At 43.2% G+C, this 19,155-nt stretch overlaps 1 protein-coding gene across 1 annotated transcript; it reads right to left on the reverse strand.

Annotated features, from left to right (window-relative positions):
• Nucleotides 1-1,864: 1,864 nt before the first annotated feature.
• LOC149081407 (mitochondrial basic amino acids transporter-like) lies at nt 1,865-15,283 on the reverse strand. The gene is made up of 4 exons (XM_089238230.1): nt 14,561-15,283; nt 9,129-9,172; nt 3,053-3,136; nt 1,865-2,954 (listed from the first exon to the last, which is right to left on the reverse strand). The coding sequence occupies exons 1-4, from the start codon at nt 14,592-14,594 to the stop codon at nt 2,145-2,147; spliced, it is 972 nt and encodes a 323-aa protein (XP_089094356.1). The 5' UTR covers nt 14,595-15,283; the 3' UTR covers nt 1,865-2,144.
• Nucleotides 15,284-19,155: the final 3,872 nt, after the last annotated feature.

Raw genomic sequence — 19,155 nt, forward strand, 5'->3', positions numbered from 1 at the left:
TATAATATAATTTGACGTTTAATAGGCTTTTCCTTAACACCTCCTTATTATCCGACGTTCCGCCGGCCCGTTTATGTCGGATAAGCGAGACTCTACTGTACCCATTTGTAGATTTTTTTTCTCGTAAAAATGCCCTTGATATCTGAGCCCAAAAGATTTCAAATCTACTAACTTACACCACAAAACATGTGCAAATGGAAAGCTTGGTCCTTTCAAATTGTCGATTAGCATAATTTTCCTACAGAACTCGGAAACAAAAGTCAACTGAACCCGTATTTTCGGAGCTAGAATTTCATTGTCGAGACTTATTTTTAAAAAACTTATGGAGTAATCGCCATATTTATTGAGAAAAGCAGTAATATATAGTATATGATATTCGCTCAGATGAATGACACCTTTGAACCACGACTTATACGGTGATACTTTTTTTCTTTTCGATGGCTTGAATACGCACTGCTCATTTTTCTCGAGTGCAAGAAAAGTTATCTTCGTCTTGGCCACAACAGAATTAAATTCTTTGAATTCTTTAACGAATGCGTCGCTCACAAGATTCACTTCATACGCCCGGCATTTGTAGTGCAACATCAAGAAGTGTTTTTAATAATTTGGAGCACGCGGTCATGTAACGCGCGGAGTCTGATACTAGATGCTTCATTTTCGTATTTAGTTTCGTATTATTTCAAGGTGTCAATTATATAGCTTGGAAACACATGAAAGAATTAACGATAAAATTTAAACTATCGGGATTTCGCAGAAAAAGTAGTAAAAATTCAAATTTTTGCATTTATTAGTTAAAATTGGCAGATTTCGCACTCATAGCACTTATTTCGTGAATTTCGCATTTATCGCGGTTATTTCGTAAGTACGAAATTTACGTATCCCTATAAATAACTTATGAGAAATAATCGTCTTGATATATACGGGATGTAATGCAACATCTAATCAGTTTTAGTTTCTCCAGTTAATTTTTCTGTCAATGGCGGTAACGGATGAAACGGAATTGCTACTTCCCGTTGGTCAGTTGACGGAGGAAGCACAAGAAGCCAGACATAAAGACTATAAGCAAGCCAGAGAATATAGATCAAAAAAAATTTCACGTCAAACAACTAATGAAGATTTGATGAACTATCTTCTTACATCATCAGATCATCTAGTATCTTCTATAAGAGAACTGCCCACAAAAAACTGCCCCAAAAAAAGGAGCATTGCCAAGAGAGGTTTTGACTTAGCTGAAATTTAGCGAGACAGAAAAGGGAGAAAAAAACACATCCTCAGTCTTACAGTGATTGACACTACGCATAAGAGGTCTTCTGTTGTACTTTTCCCTGCCCAGGGCCTCCCATCTCAAGTCAAAGGTGTTCGAGATTACCTTGTAGTTGTATCATGAACTACTGATGAAGAATTAAAACACTAAAATTTTAAATTTCATGTATATGCAAAATTAATGTGCAATAGAGAGTTATTATATTTAAATTTAGACTATTATGAAGAAAAGCTACCTATTCTAGCAGTTGCTCTGTTAGTCTAGTCTAAATTAAAAATTACTAGTACAAATCAAAGTGTACAGTACATTTTGCTACAATAATTCAAGTAATAAGAGATAAAATAGATAAAAAAATTGCTATTATTTATTCTTTCGCGATCTATAAATTTTATTAATATTGTTATTTTGATTCATACTTTAATAAATGTCATATTGCTTTAAATTAAATTTATACGATTTTCACAACATCGCACGCTGAAACTGACGGCACTCCGCTTAAGACGTCATAATTTTTCGATAACTTGAGGTGACGACTTATCGAGGTTTTACTGTATTTAAATAAATGAAATAAAAGAGATGCGGACTTGCAACGGATTCACATTCAGTTTCAAGATTCGTTTTATTCGAAACTATTGCATATTCGCTCGAAAATGTCAGTCTCAGTTGCTCGATACACACACAAGTCGCTTAATCTTGATATCTTTATAAAAGAATTTTCTCAAGTAAACGTCCCTGTTTTTTTAGAGTTTCCACGAGCTTCAAACTTGGACCATTCGCCGTCAAGAGACCTGTCTCGGAAGTCCGTGAGATCTCGGTGAAGAGTATTTTAGAGTCATTATTAAATTACACGATAATTTACACTATAGGTACATATTTTGATTTACATGGTCCAGGCGCACGAGTCGAAATACGCGGCTATCCTGTGGAGCCTGTGCTCCATCGGCAGGTCGTCTATCTCGACGTGGGACCTGGCTTTCATGGCTTTGTCGACGACCACGAACATCCACGTGAAAACGGCGAAAGTGGCGGCGTTGGTCGGGAACGCTCGTATGATGGTTGAATTGAGGCCCTTGAAAAAGACCCCGAGTCCCTCGCTCCTGTAACTTTTCCTCACGCAGTCCAGGATCCCGTCGTATTTCCGCGGTCCTTCCATGCCGTCGACTTGCATCCTGGACTTGATGACGTCTATGGGATATATGACGATCCAGGACACGACACCTGCGAGTCCTCCGGCGAACAGGAGGGCCAGGGGACTCACCGTACCGTCCGTTTTCGTGACGACCTGCGTGAAGAACTCGAATCCCGTGAAGTAGACGGCGAAGGCCGGCGAGTCCCTCAGTATCGTGCAACCGAGGCCACGGAAGACGCCGCCGAGACCTTCCGCCCTGGCGACTTTTCTCATGCAGTCCAGCGGGTTCTTGTACGTCGGTTTCCTCGCCACTCTCCTGTACATGGACGCGGTGGTCTTCACTGGCTGACCCTGCAGCTGCATCCTGGTTTTTATCAGTTCCATGGGACTGGTTACGAAGCTTTGGACCAGACCAGCTGCAGTCCCAGCAAAGAAATGACTAGCTAAAGAGTTAGGATCGGACGTTGACCTAAGAACGTTGCCGTATATCCCGAACACGATGGCGTTGATACCAGCCAGACCGACCATTGGCGAAGACATTCCCTTGAACAGACCACGGAACTGTAAAAATTGAAATGAGGATCAGATTCTGTGCTCTTTAAACTGAATACCATAATTTCAGTTGTATTATCATCAGAATAATGAAGATGATGCCTTACCGATTCTTCCTTTACTATGGTGGTTAAACAGTGCCACGTGCCTCTGTACATGGGTCTGCATGAATCCTGCGTCTGCAGTCGAACCTGCAAAGGAATGAAGAATGTTCAAATCGGATCGCTGAGAATAACATAAACACAAGGTGATTCATAAAGAACTTGAACAGGGTGATTAATAAAGAGCAACTTTCATAGAGAACTTTTCCACATGCTGGAAAACAGCAGCAGTTGGAGAAAACCAACACCACTGCAATCCAGTTGATGTAAGTTCGTATCCCGCTCCTGGATTCAGGAAAATTCATCGATAAACAATACCGACGAAAAAATTACCGCTGGGAAAATTCACCAACAACAGTTCGTCACCAGTGAGTGAGTGACCATATGAGCGACCGAGTGAGTGAATGTTTAGGCGAGTGAGCGACCGAATGAGCAAGTGAGTGAAAGAGCTAGTGAGTAACGTTATGAGTGACAAAGTGAGTAACCATATTAGTGATTGAGTGACCGTATGAGTGATCAGGTAAATGAACGATTGAGTGACCGTATGAGTGATCAGGTGAATGAGCGATTGAGTGACCATATGATTGAATCGGTGAATGAGCGATTGAGTGACCATATGATTGAATCGGTGAATGAGCGATTGAGTGACCATATGATTGAATCGGTGAACGAGCAAGTGAGTGAGCGATTGCGTTACTATCTGATTGAACCGGTGAATGGGTAATTGACCACACTAATGACCAAGTGAGTGAGTAACCATATGAATGAGATAGAGTGAGTGAGTAACCTCCTAGATGCAGAACCATTATCTACTGTATCTAAGAGTTTATGCTTCAGTTGGCACACAGTGCTTAAGATGGAGAGCGGTAAGTCAACACCATTTGTAGCAGAAAACCTCCACGCGAAGCTCGTGACGTCACTGAAGAAAGTCATCTCACCTATAGTCATTGGATATACTACAAAAATGGGTATACTACAAAAAAAAAAAAAAAAAAAATGGAGCATGCGACGGCCTGCTGTATCCAATGGCTATAGGTAGATGATCTTCTTCAGTGATGTCACCAGCTTTGCGCGGAGGTCTTCTGCTTTAGATTGTGTTGGGTGAGTCCGCTCGCTACATTTCAAGTGCCTTATTCCACAAGCTTCTGCCTACGTCATGAAGTCATCAAAATATCGACGTTACTGCCAAACTCCCTAAGTTCATCTCCAAATTGGCGCAATTAACAGGAAATAGTTCTTTTTTTTGTCTCTAATCATCGGTTTCATATCGTACACAAACGCTATTTACATTATTTACTCCGAAAATTTACACTATTTACAGGAATTTCGTAAAAGAATGAACCACCCTGTACTTCACATAGCAATACTAGTGCCTGGTGCAGAGTGATGACAACGGCCGTGATTTTGGAACGGACTCGTACAGAGAGGCACATTTATCTCACGTCACTGCTGAAGCCATTTTACAACTGTCTCTGCAGCGCCAACTAATACAGATTCTAGCCTATAGAACTTGCAGCATGGCTCCAGGTCTTTGACCACCTGCTTATATCTATCTCTTCGTTGAGACAGAGCGGCAGGTCATGTTATGAGGAGGAGTCTTAGACCTTCCTATGACCTGATATGTTGAAATAAAGTGCGACGTGTTAAAAACCAACCCTCCATCCTGATCTATCCCCATTCAGAGGTCATACCAACATGGTGTGTATTTGGATTTCCAATCGTTTCAAACTTGCTTTTTACGCCAACGAAGTGAAGTAATCCCAAGATCCCGGATGCCATTCTTAGGAATGGGGTCACGTGACTAGAACATTTTCGAAGAAAGGATGAAATAAATAAATAATCTCCTCATCGCGGACACATTCACTCACGCTTCGTTGCTTGATGGTACAAAATAGTGCTTGCTTTCGGGGGTGAAAACATCACGATAATCAAGGCCTTGTATGGGCTTTTGTTTGTTTATCTGATTGCAGAGAGAGATACAAGGGGGGTTATGCGATTTAAGAGACAGAGTCCAACCCCAAAGTAAACGGACATTGCATCCGAATAACTCGCAAAAGGTTTCCGCTAGTAAACTGTGGAATGAAATATATATAAATCAAATTATAATAAAAATCACTTAACCAACAAAATATAGTTTCTGATTTTCGAAATTAATTTTTTTTGAGTATTTTAGTAAATTAAATAATATCTATGAATTGATGATGCACATTTAGTATAATTAAGCTCTAGTCTTCCTACTCCTATACTAGCTCCTACTATATTGGTGGAATCGAAATTTTCACTAGATGACGCTTTCAAAATCTTCTGTATGAAACGCTATTTTTTTTCACTGTACTGTGGATAAAACAATGGCATCAAGCTCCATTGAAATATATTCATGATATCGCTTGACCCTCTCAGCGGCAGTGACGAGATATCTCGCCTAACTTGATGCCTCCTTGCGTTTCGACAATCGCGAGATAGTATTTCGTCTCTTTAACGATCAGCGTGCTCAATCATCCAGGGATGATTACACTTTTCCTCTCTGGAGATGCATTCTTTAAATGACTTATAGATGGCACCTGCACCTAGGCATATATAGTTATATATATTCTATAGTTTTCTGGCAGGTTTGTTTGTACTACTACTACTACAAATCACACATGCACCTCGTCCACATTCCTTTGTGGAACCTCTAACGAATTGGTGCGTGGTGGAATATACACGTGTACGCGTCGTGAACCTAACGTGAAGTTTGTTTCTGTGTAGTGCCGGCATCTGACGTCAGTTTTGCTAACTAGGGGTGAAGAGCAAGGATTGAATAATTGTATCGTTGTAAGCCTGTTGGTCTCCGTGGCAAGAGAGATTTTTTTAACGGGAAGATCGGTCCGCATTTGCGCCTTGAAGTTGCGAACATCAGAGAACCAACTTCAGTTTACTACCACTGTGGTGACGGTGAGGTTCGAACCCGGGTTCTCGTGATTCGAGGATATCACCATGACACTCGAGGATATCACTATGTCATCCGTCAGTATGACCACTTGACCATCACAGCGGCGGTTTGCTTGTACTGTACCGGACGGGAGCGCATCGTTGAGTAGGGGTGAAGCGCTTGCCTACCCCGATCGCTATTTTGTCGGTGATTGCGAGTTCGAATCCGGGTTCTTTGTTCGAACCATACCTTTTTTTCCCCCATTTTAAGTGTTAAAACCCTCTTATTTCGTCAATGCCGAGCCCAAATATCTATGTCGCAGGCTTTTTTCCCGATCTCCCCCCCCCCCCAACCTGGCAGATCAACCGCCAGTGGGCAGAATCAGCTTTTGTTCAAAGTTTTATATTCAGAATCAAGGGGGACACGGTGTGATTTTCCTCTTTTTCGGAGTAGTATAGGAATATGCGTAGGCGTACAGTATAAACAATAGAAAAGGCTACTTAACCGAAGATGCACCTCGTACACATTCCTCTACGGAACCTCTAACGAATCGGCACATGCCGGAATGTGTGTTCTGAGTGTATGAATGGCCCTAACGCATTAATGTTGTCGAGTTGCGCTTGTTTTGTGTTCATGCTGCCATCTGGCTTCCATTTCCTGAAGTAAAGATGGGAAATACTTGAATTGTCATGTTTTGCCAGTATCGTGTTGTAGGCCTGGCTGCTCTCCGCGGAGAGAGTTTTTCAAATAGGAGACCGGCTCACACTCGCGCCTCGAAGTTGGAAAACCACAGAAAAAATAGAAAAGGCTGCAGTATTTCGCTTCCTCGGTTTATAACTCTAGGAATTGGGGGGGGGGGGGGAAGGAAGCACCATCTCCAGCACAAAAATCAGGAAAAAACATTTAAAAAAAAAATGTGTAGTATTTCACAGAGAGCATAGGGATTTCCACTATGGTGGACAGGTTTGAAAGGGTTGTTCACGATAACGATATTTGGTCAAAATTTTCGAGACCTTCCACATGTGAATAGCATACTAGACAGGCATTTCTATTCAAGTACGGGGCCTTAGAAAAATTACTGTATCCAAGTGGGGGAAGCCGATGATGGGGCTCTTAAGATGACCCTGCACTTTTTCTGGAGACCCATGATGTTGAGACGCTCTCCCCGCAAGAGGGAAGTTCACTGATTTCTAGCCCAGGATAGGCGTGGAAAATCCCGTTTTAACGAACACTTTCCTAATCCCCCAGATAATCCTTCCAGGTTAGGGCCAATCGTAAAGATATACAGGAGTAGTGTTGCTGAGGGTATCGTCCCAAGAGATTGGAAACTTGCTAACGTTGTTCCGATATTTAAGAAGGGTAGTAGAGAAGCGGTGTCAAATTATCGTACAGTGAGTTTGACGAGCTCCATCTCGAAAATTTTGGAAATTATCATCAAAAGGAAGTTTGTGAAGTGGATAGACGAGAATAATGTATTGTCGGATAATCAGCATGGGTTCAGGAAGGGGAAGTCATGTGTAACTAACCTCCTTTGCTTCTACGATCACGTGACTAAGGCTTTGGGTAAGAGCAAAAATGTAGATGTTGTTTACCTTGATTTCCAGAAGGCATTCGATCGGGTCCAACATGGCAAACTCTTGAAGCGTTTACACGAGATTGGGATTGTAGGCAACTTGCTGAATTGGATAGAATCGTGGTTAAGAGATAGGTCACAACGAATTATGGTGAATGGGGAATTCTCTGGTTGGACAGACGTCACAAGTGGAGTTCCTCAAGGAAGCGTCCTTGGCCCCATACTTTTTTCACTTTTTATCGATAAACTCGATCAGGGTATCGATGGGATTACTAGCAAATTCGCAGATGATGTGATGGAATTAATGGAATTAATCGGGAATGAAAGCGATAGGGAGTCGCTCCAGACCAACTTAAACAGGATTGTAGCATGACGTTTAGCGTTGATAAGTGCATGGTCGTTCATTTTGGTTCGAACAATCCATGGTTCTTTTACGAGTTGAATGGTGTCACTATCCCGGATGCAACTAGGGTCACCGATTTGGGAATTCTCATTGACGAGCGACTTAGGTTTTCTGAATATTGTTCAGCGGTGGTCAAAAAAAGCGAATAGAATGCTTGGTCTCATTTCCAAAAAGGTCTCTTTGCGATCTCCTAAAGTCATTCTTCCGCTTTTTCGAGGATTAGTTCGTCCTGGACTGGAGTATGCTGCAAGGTTTTGGAGACCATACCTACAGAGGGACATAGACTTGGTTGAAGGGGTGCAGAGAAGAGCTACGCATGTGCTTATTGGCACGCGGGGATGAAGAAAGACTTCATTTTTTAAATATGTTTACATTGGATGAGCGCAGGTGTCGGGGAGATATGATCGAAGTGTTCAAAATTTTTAATGGGATGGATAGGATGGACCATGAACTTTTAGTACACCGCCAATCGACTGAATTACAAGGGGACACCAATATCGATTGGTGAGGGACAATGCAAGGCTATGGTGTCGTAGGGAATTTTTCTCTAATAGGGTTGTCAATAAATGGAATAGCTTACTCCCGGAGGTTGTAAATTGTAACATAATTGACACGTTTACGATAAACATGTTGGGGTAAATCGAGAAACTATCCATTCTTAGAATAAGACAACCATAAAAATATATGACATCCATATTTTTTATGGGCACCTTTTTCTCATCCACCTGGTTGGGCATTTTGCCTGTTGTGGCCTTGTATTTGTATAAGTTTTCACAGTAACAATGCAAAAACCTGGAATTCCTTCATAAATAAAATTACAAAATTTCGTTATAAGGGGTCATTCAAGTATTACGTCAGCAGATTTTTAGCCATTTTTGACTCCCTCCCTCCCCTTGTCAGCAAGAGTCAACAAAACACTACCCCCCCCCCCCCTTGCCAGCAGCTTAGAATATTTCATATCTTCTAGAAAGGGTGGATCAAATCCGAACCCCTCCCCCACCCCCTTCCCGATGCTGACGCGAAATACATGAATGACTCCAAACGAAGTGATTTCTCCAGTCTCTTGGAGTTCGTTATAACGGGATTCGATTGTATTAACACGATTATCGTAATTGTATTTATTGTATTGCACTTTACGCTCTGAAATACAGTAATAATCAAGCTACAGCAGGAGGAATGTGCAAATCTTACTTACCTTCACTGTATCGAACGGATGTCCAACCAACACTCCAGCGCATCCTAAATAAGAAATGCAAATTTTTAATCATCGAGCAATGAATATGAATTTCTTATACATTTTTTATTTGATGTAATTAAAAATGAATTGTATGGAAATTGATAATATATACACCAGATCAGCGTTTCTTAACCTTTTTTTGCCCGTGGCTCCCCTGTCTTACCCAGAGTCTTCGACATATAATGATAAATCGCATAAAGGCCCTTGGCTCGCGGACCAAATATGACCCTGAGGGTTATCTGATGCGGCCTGCCCTCCTCAAACCTAATTTTGTAAAAATGAACTAAGCAGCACATTTACAGATCGGTTAAGTGTCCCGTGGTACAATTCTAGAACATTTAAGCGGCCCGATGGTACAATTCCAGAACATTTGAGCGGCCGTGGCGCATTTTCAGATCACTTAAATGACCCGGGACACAGCGATCCGCGACACATTTAGAGATCCCTTGAGTGACATGTGACGTAGTTTTAGATCACTTAAGTGGCCCCCAGTGCGGTTCTACACCACTCAAGTTATCCGTGGCACATTCTCAGATTATTTAAGTGATCCGCGGCACATAATTACGGATCACTTGAGTGAGATGCGTGGCACAGTTCCAGAGCACTTAAGCGGCCCGTACGCATTTCCAGAGCACTTGGATCCGCGAAACATTTAGAGATCACTGAAGTGCCTCTGCAGTGCGCATATCAATAGGGGGGATGTTACTTCAAGTGCCCACAAACTAACGAAAGGTTTTTTTTTCGTTTTTGGCGAACCGAGTAAGATCCATTAAGAATATTTCATATTTTCCTTAAGGTTGGTTGATGACGTAGGCATTATTCAAACCCCCCTCCCCCCCCCCTTGTCATCAAAAGTCGGCAAATCGGAAACCCCCCCCATCGATGATGACGTAATATTTGAACGGCCCCTTATGTCATTTCAAAGATAGGGAGTCCTTTCTCAAACACCCCTCATAAGTTTCTTCTTATTTTTAATGACGTCCGATATGGTCTAGTCCAGTGATTCCCAACGTGGGCGTTAAAGCCCCCTGGAGGGCGATGGGATGTTCCAGGGAGGCGGTAGAAGCTGCGGGTATAGCATAGGATTCTATGGGTTAGATTGCGGTGGGAGAAAAAAATTTCTGAAGAAGGAGCGATGGGGGGGGGGGGGAACTAAAAAGGTTGGGAAACTATGGTCTAGTCCAAGGGTTGCGGAGTGAAGGCCACTTAAGATTTATGGAAGTGTGCCGCGAGTCACTCAGGTGATCTGAAAGTGTGTTGGAAACGGTAGTGGTGTCGAGCTCTGTGAAACCCGTGCATTAGTGTTGCCAAGATATGAGAGGGGGGGGGGTGTTCGCAGAACATGGTGGTAGTCTTGGACGCACAGAGTACGTATCCAAAATATCACGGGCTGCTTAAATGAATTATAAATGCATCTCAGGCCGCTTAAATGATCCGTTAATGTGCTATGAGTGACTCAAGTGATTTGGACATGTGCTGCCATCCACTTGAAATAATTTTGCAAATGCACCACACGAGCCACGTGAGTGAACTGGAGGTGTTCCGCGTGTCGTTCAAGTGATTTGCAGATGTGCTTAAGTGATCTAGATATGAGCCTAAATGATCCAGAGATGTGCCGCGAACCACTGAAGTAATCAGGAAATGTATCACGGGCCGCTTGAGTGGTGCGGTTATTTATCATGGTCCACATCAGATGACTATGAGGGGTCCACATTTGGGCCGAGGGCCATAGGTTGAGAGCATATAGTCCAGTCCTTCTCCGGGATAAGGAGCCGTTCAAGTATTACATCAGCAAATTTTTAGCCATTTTGGACCCCCCCTCCCCCCACCTGGCAGAAAAAGGCATCAAAACTCTGACCCCAATCCCATTTTTGTCTGCAAAATTTCGTCAGCACTGCCCCACCCCCTTACCGCATAATGGTGGGATCAGAAACGTCCTTGGGGGGGGGGCGGCATAGGGGAATCGTGCGCCCCCCCCCAGACGAATTTTTTTTTAATGTAAAAACACTTAAGAAAAATTAAAATGTCGAAAGAAAATACCTTAATATGTTATTATAATCAATTTCTGTCAATTTCAATGCTATTTGAAGGCTAAGACCTCAAAATTTCTCTTCAAGAAATTCATTGCGGCCCACCCTTTCAGCCACGTATAGTAAACCCTTTACCCGCGGACGAAATGTGGCCCTGAAGGTTATCTGATGTGGCTTGCCCCCCCCCCCTCCCTCACACCCAAGTTTGTAAAAATGAACTAAGCGGCACATTCACAGGTCGCTTAAATGACCCGTGACACAATTCCAGAACACTTAAGCGATCAGTGGCACATTTGGATATCCCTTGAGTGACACGTGACACAATTTTAGAGCAGTTAAGCGGCCTCCCCACCCCCCATCCCCCAGGGTGGTTCTACATCACTCAAGTTACCCACGGAACATTCCCAGACTACCTAAGTGATCCGTGGCATAGTTACGGATCGCTTGAGTGATGCGTTGCGCAGTTCCAGAGCACTAAAGCGGCCCAGAAACGTTTCCCATATAGCACTTAAGCAGCCCGGACACATTTCCTGAGCAATTGTAGGATCCGTGAAACATTTAGAGTTCGCTGAAGTGGCTCTGTAAGGGATTTATCAGTAGGGGAGAATGTTAGTTCAGGTGCCCACAAAGTAGCGAAAGATTTTTCTCGTTTTTGGTGCGCCGAATAAGAGATGCCATTAAGAATATTTCATATTTTCATAAAGGTGTGGTTGATGTTGTAAGCACCATTCAACCCCCCCCCCGGTCATCAAAAGTCAGCAAATCGGAAATCCCCCCCCCCCCCCCACCCTCCACCATTGATGCTGACTGACGTCATACTTGAATGACCCCTAATGACTAGGAACTTTACAGTGATCAATATCAATATTGAATCATGTGCTTGTGCGAAATTGCAACAACAAAATATTCAGAGCCTAATTTTTCTTTGGTCACACACATCCAGGGCCGTCGGAAGTTTTTCGAACCTGTGGGTGCCCGTCTTGAGATTCAGGAAATTTCGATTTTTGAACCAATTCTGTGGGTGCTCGAACCCGTTCTACAAACTTCCGTGGGTGCTCGAGCAACCACAGCACCCCCGGCTCCGACGCCACTGCTCACATCCACAACAAATTCCTGGGACTTCTCTTATCACATCCACCGCACGGACTAGACATTGCGCCAGCTAAATTTCTTTCTTTCCACTTGCTTTCCCGAAAAACTTTTTATGGCGAAAATATCATTATCTGATGCAGTTGTTGTCGAAATTATAATAAAAAAGGAAAGAAAATCCCTCAAACAGGTCAAATTCTACAGGGACTGAATTTCAGAAAACGCCTAAAAATCTGCCCAAAGTTGTAGAAACAAGATGAATGATACTTTTGGGCATGGTCGAACACGTCGACACCCCCCAGGCCCGTCATTTGGTGCGGGGGGTGGGAAGTTCCCACCTGGGTTTTGATCATCATGATCATCAGCAACCATTTTCAATCCACTGCTGGTTGAAGGTCTCATCTAAATTTTTCCCGTTCTGTTCTGTCTGATGCTTTAGCCATCCAGTTGAATCCTGCCACTTTCCTGATCTCGTCAATTCATCTTGCGTGGGGACGCCTTCTCGGACGTATATATATATATATACAGTAAAACCTCGTTTAGTTGTCACCCTGATAATTCGTCACTCCGTTCAAGTCGTCGTTTTTCTTCAGGCCCTTGCAGCTCTCATAGACCACAATGTTATTAAACCCTCGTTTACTCGTCGCTAATTTCGGTTAAGTCGTCACTATGAAAAAGTTTGAGAAAGAGGAACAGACTATTTTTATGGCTCCCATTAAAAAAAGAGCTTGTTAACAGCATTGCAATATGCTTAAAAGTCACCATAAAATCCTATTTACCCAAACGGAACAGTTTAAGTAACGACACTGGGGGAAAGTTCATTTGCCGACTAAGGTTTTTGGGACGGTGGGGACTGTTCAAGCTAGATCTCATTTCTGCATGGGCTCCATTGGAGAAACTGGACAAAACGCGAGACACCCAAACTCTGTCGCAAGAAGCAACGTAAGCACTTCCCCCCCCTCCCTCAAGGCGGTGGGGGAGCAGGACATCTCAGGCAAAACCAAAATTTATTGATACGTCAAAGATTACATATAGTGCAAGGAAATCAAAAATTATGTAAATCGAAGAATCAAAGTAATCAAGTTAAAGTCAAAGTGCAACGGGCACGGAAAAAGAAATGATCATAGAAAGCATGGGCTTGTGTGACGACTTATCGAGGTTTCACTGTATATGCACAAATGAAGCACACTTTCCAGTACACATAATTAATTTGTTTTCTTTTTTCATATATAAAATATGATATTTTACAATATATATACATATATTGAGTAAATTTCTTTGCCCCCCCCCCCCGGAAAAAGTTGAAATGACAGCCCTGGGGACACCCCCCCACTCTCCCCGGACTTTGACATGGGGTGGGGAGCTTGGACAAGGCGGATTTATGGTTTTGCCGCCCTTTACCTATTCTTGACCACTCATTCCTAAAATTTTCTGCCCTGGGCTGCCGCTTATCTCTTCTCCGCAAATATGCCCCTCTTTCTAAGTGCCACTCTTTTGGTCGCTCACATGCTTTCACACAACATAAGAGATTTTAGTCTCTTCTTAACCTATTTTCGTCTCTCGCTTAGGGCACTAACATGCTTACAAACTTTTCTTTTCTCCCATTCTTACACACGCTTTTAGTCTCTCACTGACGTGGTTCCTCTCTCTCTCTCTAGGTCACTCCCCCGCTCAAGAAACCAAAAAATGTGATCTAGAGAGTGAGCAAGCATGTGAGTAACCAAGAAAGTGTGACTGAAAGAGTGACTTAGAGACAGAAGCGTATTTACAGGGTCCCGGGGACCAAGCTTGTCCAGCCGGCAAATTCAAGAAATGAGTGGCAAGAAAATTAGACTAGGATGAAGGGTGGCAAGATTTGCATAGCCCACAGGTGGCAACATAGGCGGTGGAACCTGGGGTGTTTGAGCCCCCCCCCCTTCAACCAAATAATTTGGTGTGGGGGGTGAGTGTGTCTCCCCCCCCCCCAATAATTAATAATCATACAATGCACCACGCCCCTCCTTTTCCTGCGTACGGTGTTCAGCCCCGTATATTAGGACGATTAGCAAGTTTCTACCCCCGTCAATATTTTCTTCACGTCGTCACCTGTAGACGGCAGAACCAAAAATTCACGTCTGAATAAAGGTAAAGGTCTTGCACGTTGAAAACTTAAAACACAAGAAGATACTCATAACGTTCAGGACGACCCCCAAGAACCCCCCAAACCCACATGGTTATACATCGAAACGTAAAAAACATTCTTGTTAATGAATTATGAATGACATTACTCACCTCCAAGACAACCGGCGTAGAAGTCAAGCGCCATGTGGATTATAAATATTGGTCTCGCAATTGAAAACTATGTGTAGTTCGGATATTATTTCGAGCTGATCTCGCGGGAAACGAAGCTGAGGGAGAGTCTCATCTCGGGTCAGCTGGTCTCTGCGAAAGTTCCAACACCATCGGTATCTTTGGGGAACTCGTCGAGATAGTATTCAAACACGCTGCCAACTCCGGACATCGATTGATACCTACGCAGCATCTGCGATCAAAAAATAAACTTCTATTTTCGGGCTGTTTTCTGTCGCAGTTATTAAGAGAAAAAAAAAAAGTGCGTAATTTTCCGCGTCAAAGGAGCACCAGACAACGATTCTTCTACTTGTGACTATCAATGTCCATTTTTATTACTATTATTTTTCTTTAGCGTATCAATCGACGGTGTTGAGCCCGAAAGCCAAGACACGCCGCGTTATCACGCCCAGCGGTCGAAAGGAGCACGTGATCGGGAAAAGATAAAAACACCAAAAAAACATGACCTATGGAAAAAGTCCATCCACAGAAGAAAAAAAAAAATGACCGCAAACAAGTCAAAGGCGTCCCAAAGAATCGACTCCTCATTGGATATCGGGGTTTTTTTCCTTCTGGGAGACACGTCATGAGGCCATTATTATCGGAAGTGTATTGCCGTAATCAGGCCGAACTTGAAAAGGCCATTCATCGCCTTCGTAGTTGTGTGTTTTCTGGTAAAAAAAATTTTTTTTATATATAAATATTTTTCTCCTCCTTAACGGGAGGGGAAAGCCGTTATCGCAAAATACAAGCTTAAATGTCGTAATTTGTAGATTGTATTTTCTGCTGATTATCTTAATGGCCGTATTAAATTACGGAGAGAAAATCGTAAGTAGAGACACAATCATCCTGCTTTCGATTGAAATAGAAATTTCTTCGGAGCACGCGCGATTCACACGCGTCGGGCGAAAGGTATTGCGCAACACCAAGAAAACATGGGGGGGGGGAGAAGGGGGGGGGGGTCCACCAAATATTTCTAATTCTACATTAATCATGAACCTGAACCGCATACGGATATAATGGATAAATAAGGATACTGTTGATTTCTCGAACAAATTGACCATAGCAAAAATGAAAACCGAAAAAACAATCATTTATTTGTCCGTCGACGACGAGAAACGACTTGGCCACACCTTTCCCCACGAGAGCTATAACAGAACCAATCGAAATTCCGCGTTTGCCAGGTACCAGCCAATCACTGACTACAAAAAACAGGCGGGAAAGATGGGCAACAGGAATCTACCCGGACCGCTTTTTTTGTAAGACGCCCTTAAAAAAATCCCTAGCGGGCTCATCGACGGTGGAAAAACCAGTTTTCTGTTCAGTGTGAGGTTCGTTAAAAAAATGGCATAGGAGCAACACCTCCTAGAGATAGAAGGCCTCCGCAGTCTGCTTGTGACGTCAGTAAGTAGTCCACCCCACAAGGGTAAAAGGATTATATCCCGGAAGGGACAGAGCCTGGGTCGTGTCTGGTCTGTCGGAGTAAGTAGTCCATTTTCCCTCATAATATTCAGGGAAAAAATTCCCAGTATCATCGTTGTGAGGAAAAGAAATGATCGGGCTCAGAATCGGCGATTTCTATGCCCCACATCCAATCACTATGCGGTATTTGTGAGCCAATCGGGAAGATTCTACGCCAAAATAAGAAGAAACGAAATATGACGCTGCGTTTCAAAATGTGGCAAACTTTCTAGGTAGTCTGAATGACGTTTATGGCAAACAGTGCAGAGGCCTTCTATCTCTAGGAGGTGCTGATAGGAGGCTACAGCTATTGGCTGTAGCGATAATACTGACGTCACACTATGCACGGTCATAGCGGATGAGCCGGCCTAGGGTTTCCAGTGGCTAAGCTATAGATATTTGGGCCGCGCATCAATTAGAGCTCCTTGAAATACCCATCCCCCCCCCCCCCCCGGCTGACTTATCTGCAATCCTCGAGCGAAGTGTGACGTCAGCACTATCACTATAGCCAATTTTAATATGCTTCGAGAGGCAGGCGGGTACATCATCCACCATCTTTGACTGGAAAAACCAGTTTTTTGCTCGAAGTGACGTCTAATTGTTGGAAAAAAAGTGGATAGACAATAGCGGTTGGCTAGGACTCCTTGACACTCAGGCTGACATATCCACTATCTTTCAGCGAAATATGACGTCAATAATAAGGATATAGACAATTTTAAGGTGCCTTGATCGTAAAAAAAAGAGGTGAATAGGGAACAACGAAGGCTCCATGGCACCCTCGGCTGAATTAACCAATATCTTTAAAGTGTTTGGAATATACCGAGCGGACTCATCCAGCACTTCCTGGAGATAGAAGACCTCTGCGCTGTTTGCCATAAACGTCATTCAGTCTACGTAGCACGTTTTCCACATTTTGAAACACGGTATCCTGTTTCGTTTCTTCTTATTTTGGCGTAGAATCGTCCCGATTGGCTCACAAATACAGCATAGTGATTGGATGTGGGGCATAGAAATCGCCAATTCTGAGCCTGATCATTTCTTTTCCTCACAACGATGATACTGGCAAGAGAATTTTTTCCCCCTGAATATTTTTGAGGGAAAATGAACTACTTATTGACTTCACAAGCAGACTGCGGTGGCCTCTAGCAGGTGCTGGCTCTAGCCATCGGTGAACGTCAGCTTGCCTGTGGACATTGGGATGTCAAACACAACGCAACTAATTGCAGAGTAATATGAACGGGGTGGTTTATAGTAGTGATAGCCATCGTTGAACGTAGTGCGGCCTCTGTATTATCACTGTATCGAATTTGTAAGGTGTCTAGAGAGGAGGACGTAAAATTAAAGCGCTTGTGCTCACAATTTTATTGCCATTATTCGCTAGGTAGTTGTTTAACAACAGATTACCGTATCTCTGCGTGCAAACGCCACAAACTGTCATTTCACGTGATCAGAAGTCAACCAAGGAAGAAAAGTCACGTGATATGCTGGAACCTCAGAGACGTTACGCACAGTAAAGCATGTGATTTTGTTTTTGCCCCGTTTCCGAGAGTTTTCATGTTGATATGAAATTCTCCAAACACAGGGATTCTCGAACTGTGTGCCACCAAGAGTGTCTCTCGGGACATTGGCGTATGGAGCATTTAAGAGATCCATAATGCAATTTCTTTTATTTCCCAGTTTTTTCCGCAATTGCCGGTTATCTTCCGCGGGCCAAAGGTGTACACGTAGCGCAGGTTTAGTGCTACTGATCCAGGACGTAAAAAAAAAAAAAAATGCGTATTGTTTACCCCCGTAATTGTACACACGAACGAGTCCGTTTTTTGTTTACTTCATTCCTCCCCCGTGTTTCCTGGTATAGTACATTCGAGAAAGGAAAGATGGCGGGGGCAGGGGTTATAGAAGGAGTACGATGGTTCCTTGACCTTCCAGATTAAGAAATCTAGAAGGAATCTTGCGAAAATCTTATACGAATTATCATCGATATGTTAAAAGGGTGAGAAGATTGAGGCAGAAGAGAAAAAAAGAGAGAAGAATATTAATCTAATCTCGTGTCTTGATGCCCAAAGTGTTAACCTCTAGAATTTTATTGATTCACCCTCACCCCCTACTCAGCCGGATCGAAGATAAAGGAATACATAATAGAACAAAATATGCCAGATAAGGAAAGTCTTCTCGGCTGATCTTCTTGGCCACATGCTGCTTGTTTCAGCTATTTCGCCATGAGAAACGCGCCGCGAGGAGAAGAATATGGAACACTTCGTGACACTCGGGAAGAGAAGAGAAGACAGAAGATATGCATTTGCTTCATTCTAGCAGATGGCTTAAAGCGAATGAATGTCTTAACCGAGCATCGCGAACGGAACGGTCGACGCAGACCAGTCTGTAACGAAACAATCATCGGATCAGTCGGAAGCGAGTCACTGAATCAGTTAATAACTAAACAGTCAATGCTAACCAGTCAATAATGAAACAATTGACGCGGACCAGTCGATAACGACACGATTGTCACGGACCGGTCTATAACGGAATAGTCGAGAACTAGTTAATAACGAAAAAATCTACACGGACTAGTTGATAACTAAGGGGCCGTTCAAGTATTGCGTAAGCAAATTTTTAGCCATTTTTGTGACTCCCCCCCCCCCCCCCCCTTGTCAGCAAAACGCTGATCCCACCCTTGTCAGCAAAATTTCGTCATCAGCTGCGCCCGCCCCTCTGAATCCTAACGCATATTGGTGGGATCAGAGGCGTACACGGGGGGGGGGGCGGGCATAGGGGTGCTCTCGAACCCCCCCCCCCCCCACAATCAAAAATTTATTTTTATATCAATTTTTTGTTAATTTCAATGTCATTTGAAGGCTATGAACTCAAATTTATCTTTAATAAATTCATTGCGACCCACCCTCTAAGCCATATAATGATAAGTCACATGAAGGTCCGCGGACCAAATATGGCCCTGGGGTTTATCTGATGCGGCCTGCCCTCCTCAAATCTAATTTTGTAAAAATGAACTAAGCGGCACATTTACAGATCGCTTAAGTGTCCCGTGGTACAACTCCAGAACACTCAAGCGATCCGTG

The sequence above is a fragment of the Pholcus phalangioides genome, unplaced genomic scaffold (assembly GCF_987345545.1).
Source record: "Pholcus phalangioides strain wild (caught in Gottingen) unplaced genomic scaffold, Ppha-v1.0 ptg000010l_1, whole genome shotgun sequence".
Classification (NCBI taxonomy): Eukaryota; Metazoa; Arthropoda; class Arachnida; order Araneae; family Pholcidae; genus Pholcus; species Pholcus phalangioides.

Excerpts from the sequence above, each read along its gene's own strand:
- LOC149081407 (XM_089238230.1), bottom strand. The coding sequence starts at position 14,594 with ATGGCGCTTGACTTCTACGCCGGTTGTCTTGGAG. Across the intron at positions 3,137-9,128 it reads ATCCGTTCGATACAGTGAAG|GTTCGACTGCAGACGCAGGA; the intron begins GTAAGTAAGATT and ends ATTCCTTTGCAG. Across the intron at positions 2,955-3,052 it reads CCATAGTAAAGGAAGAATCG|TTCCGTGGTCTGTTCAAGGG; the intron begins GTAAGGCATCAT and ends CAATTTTTACAG.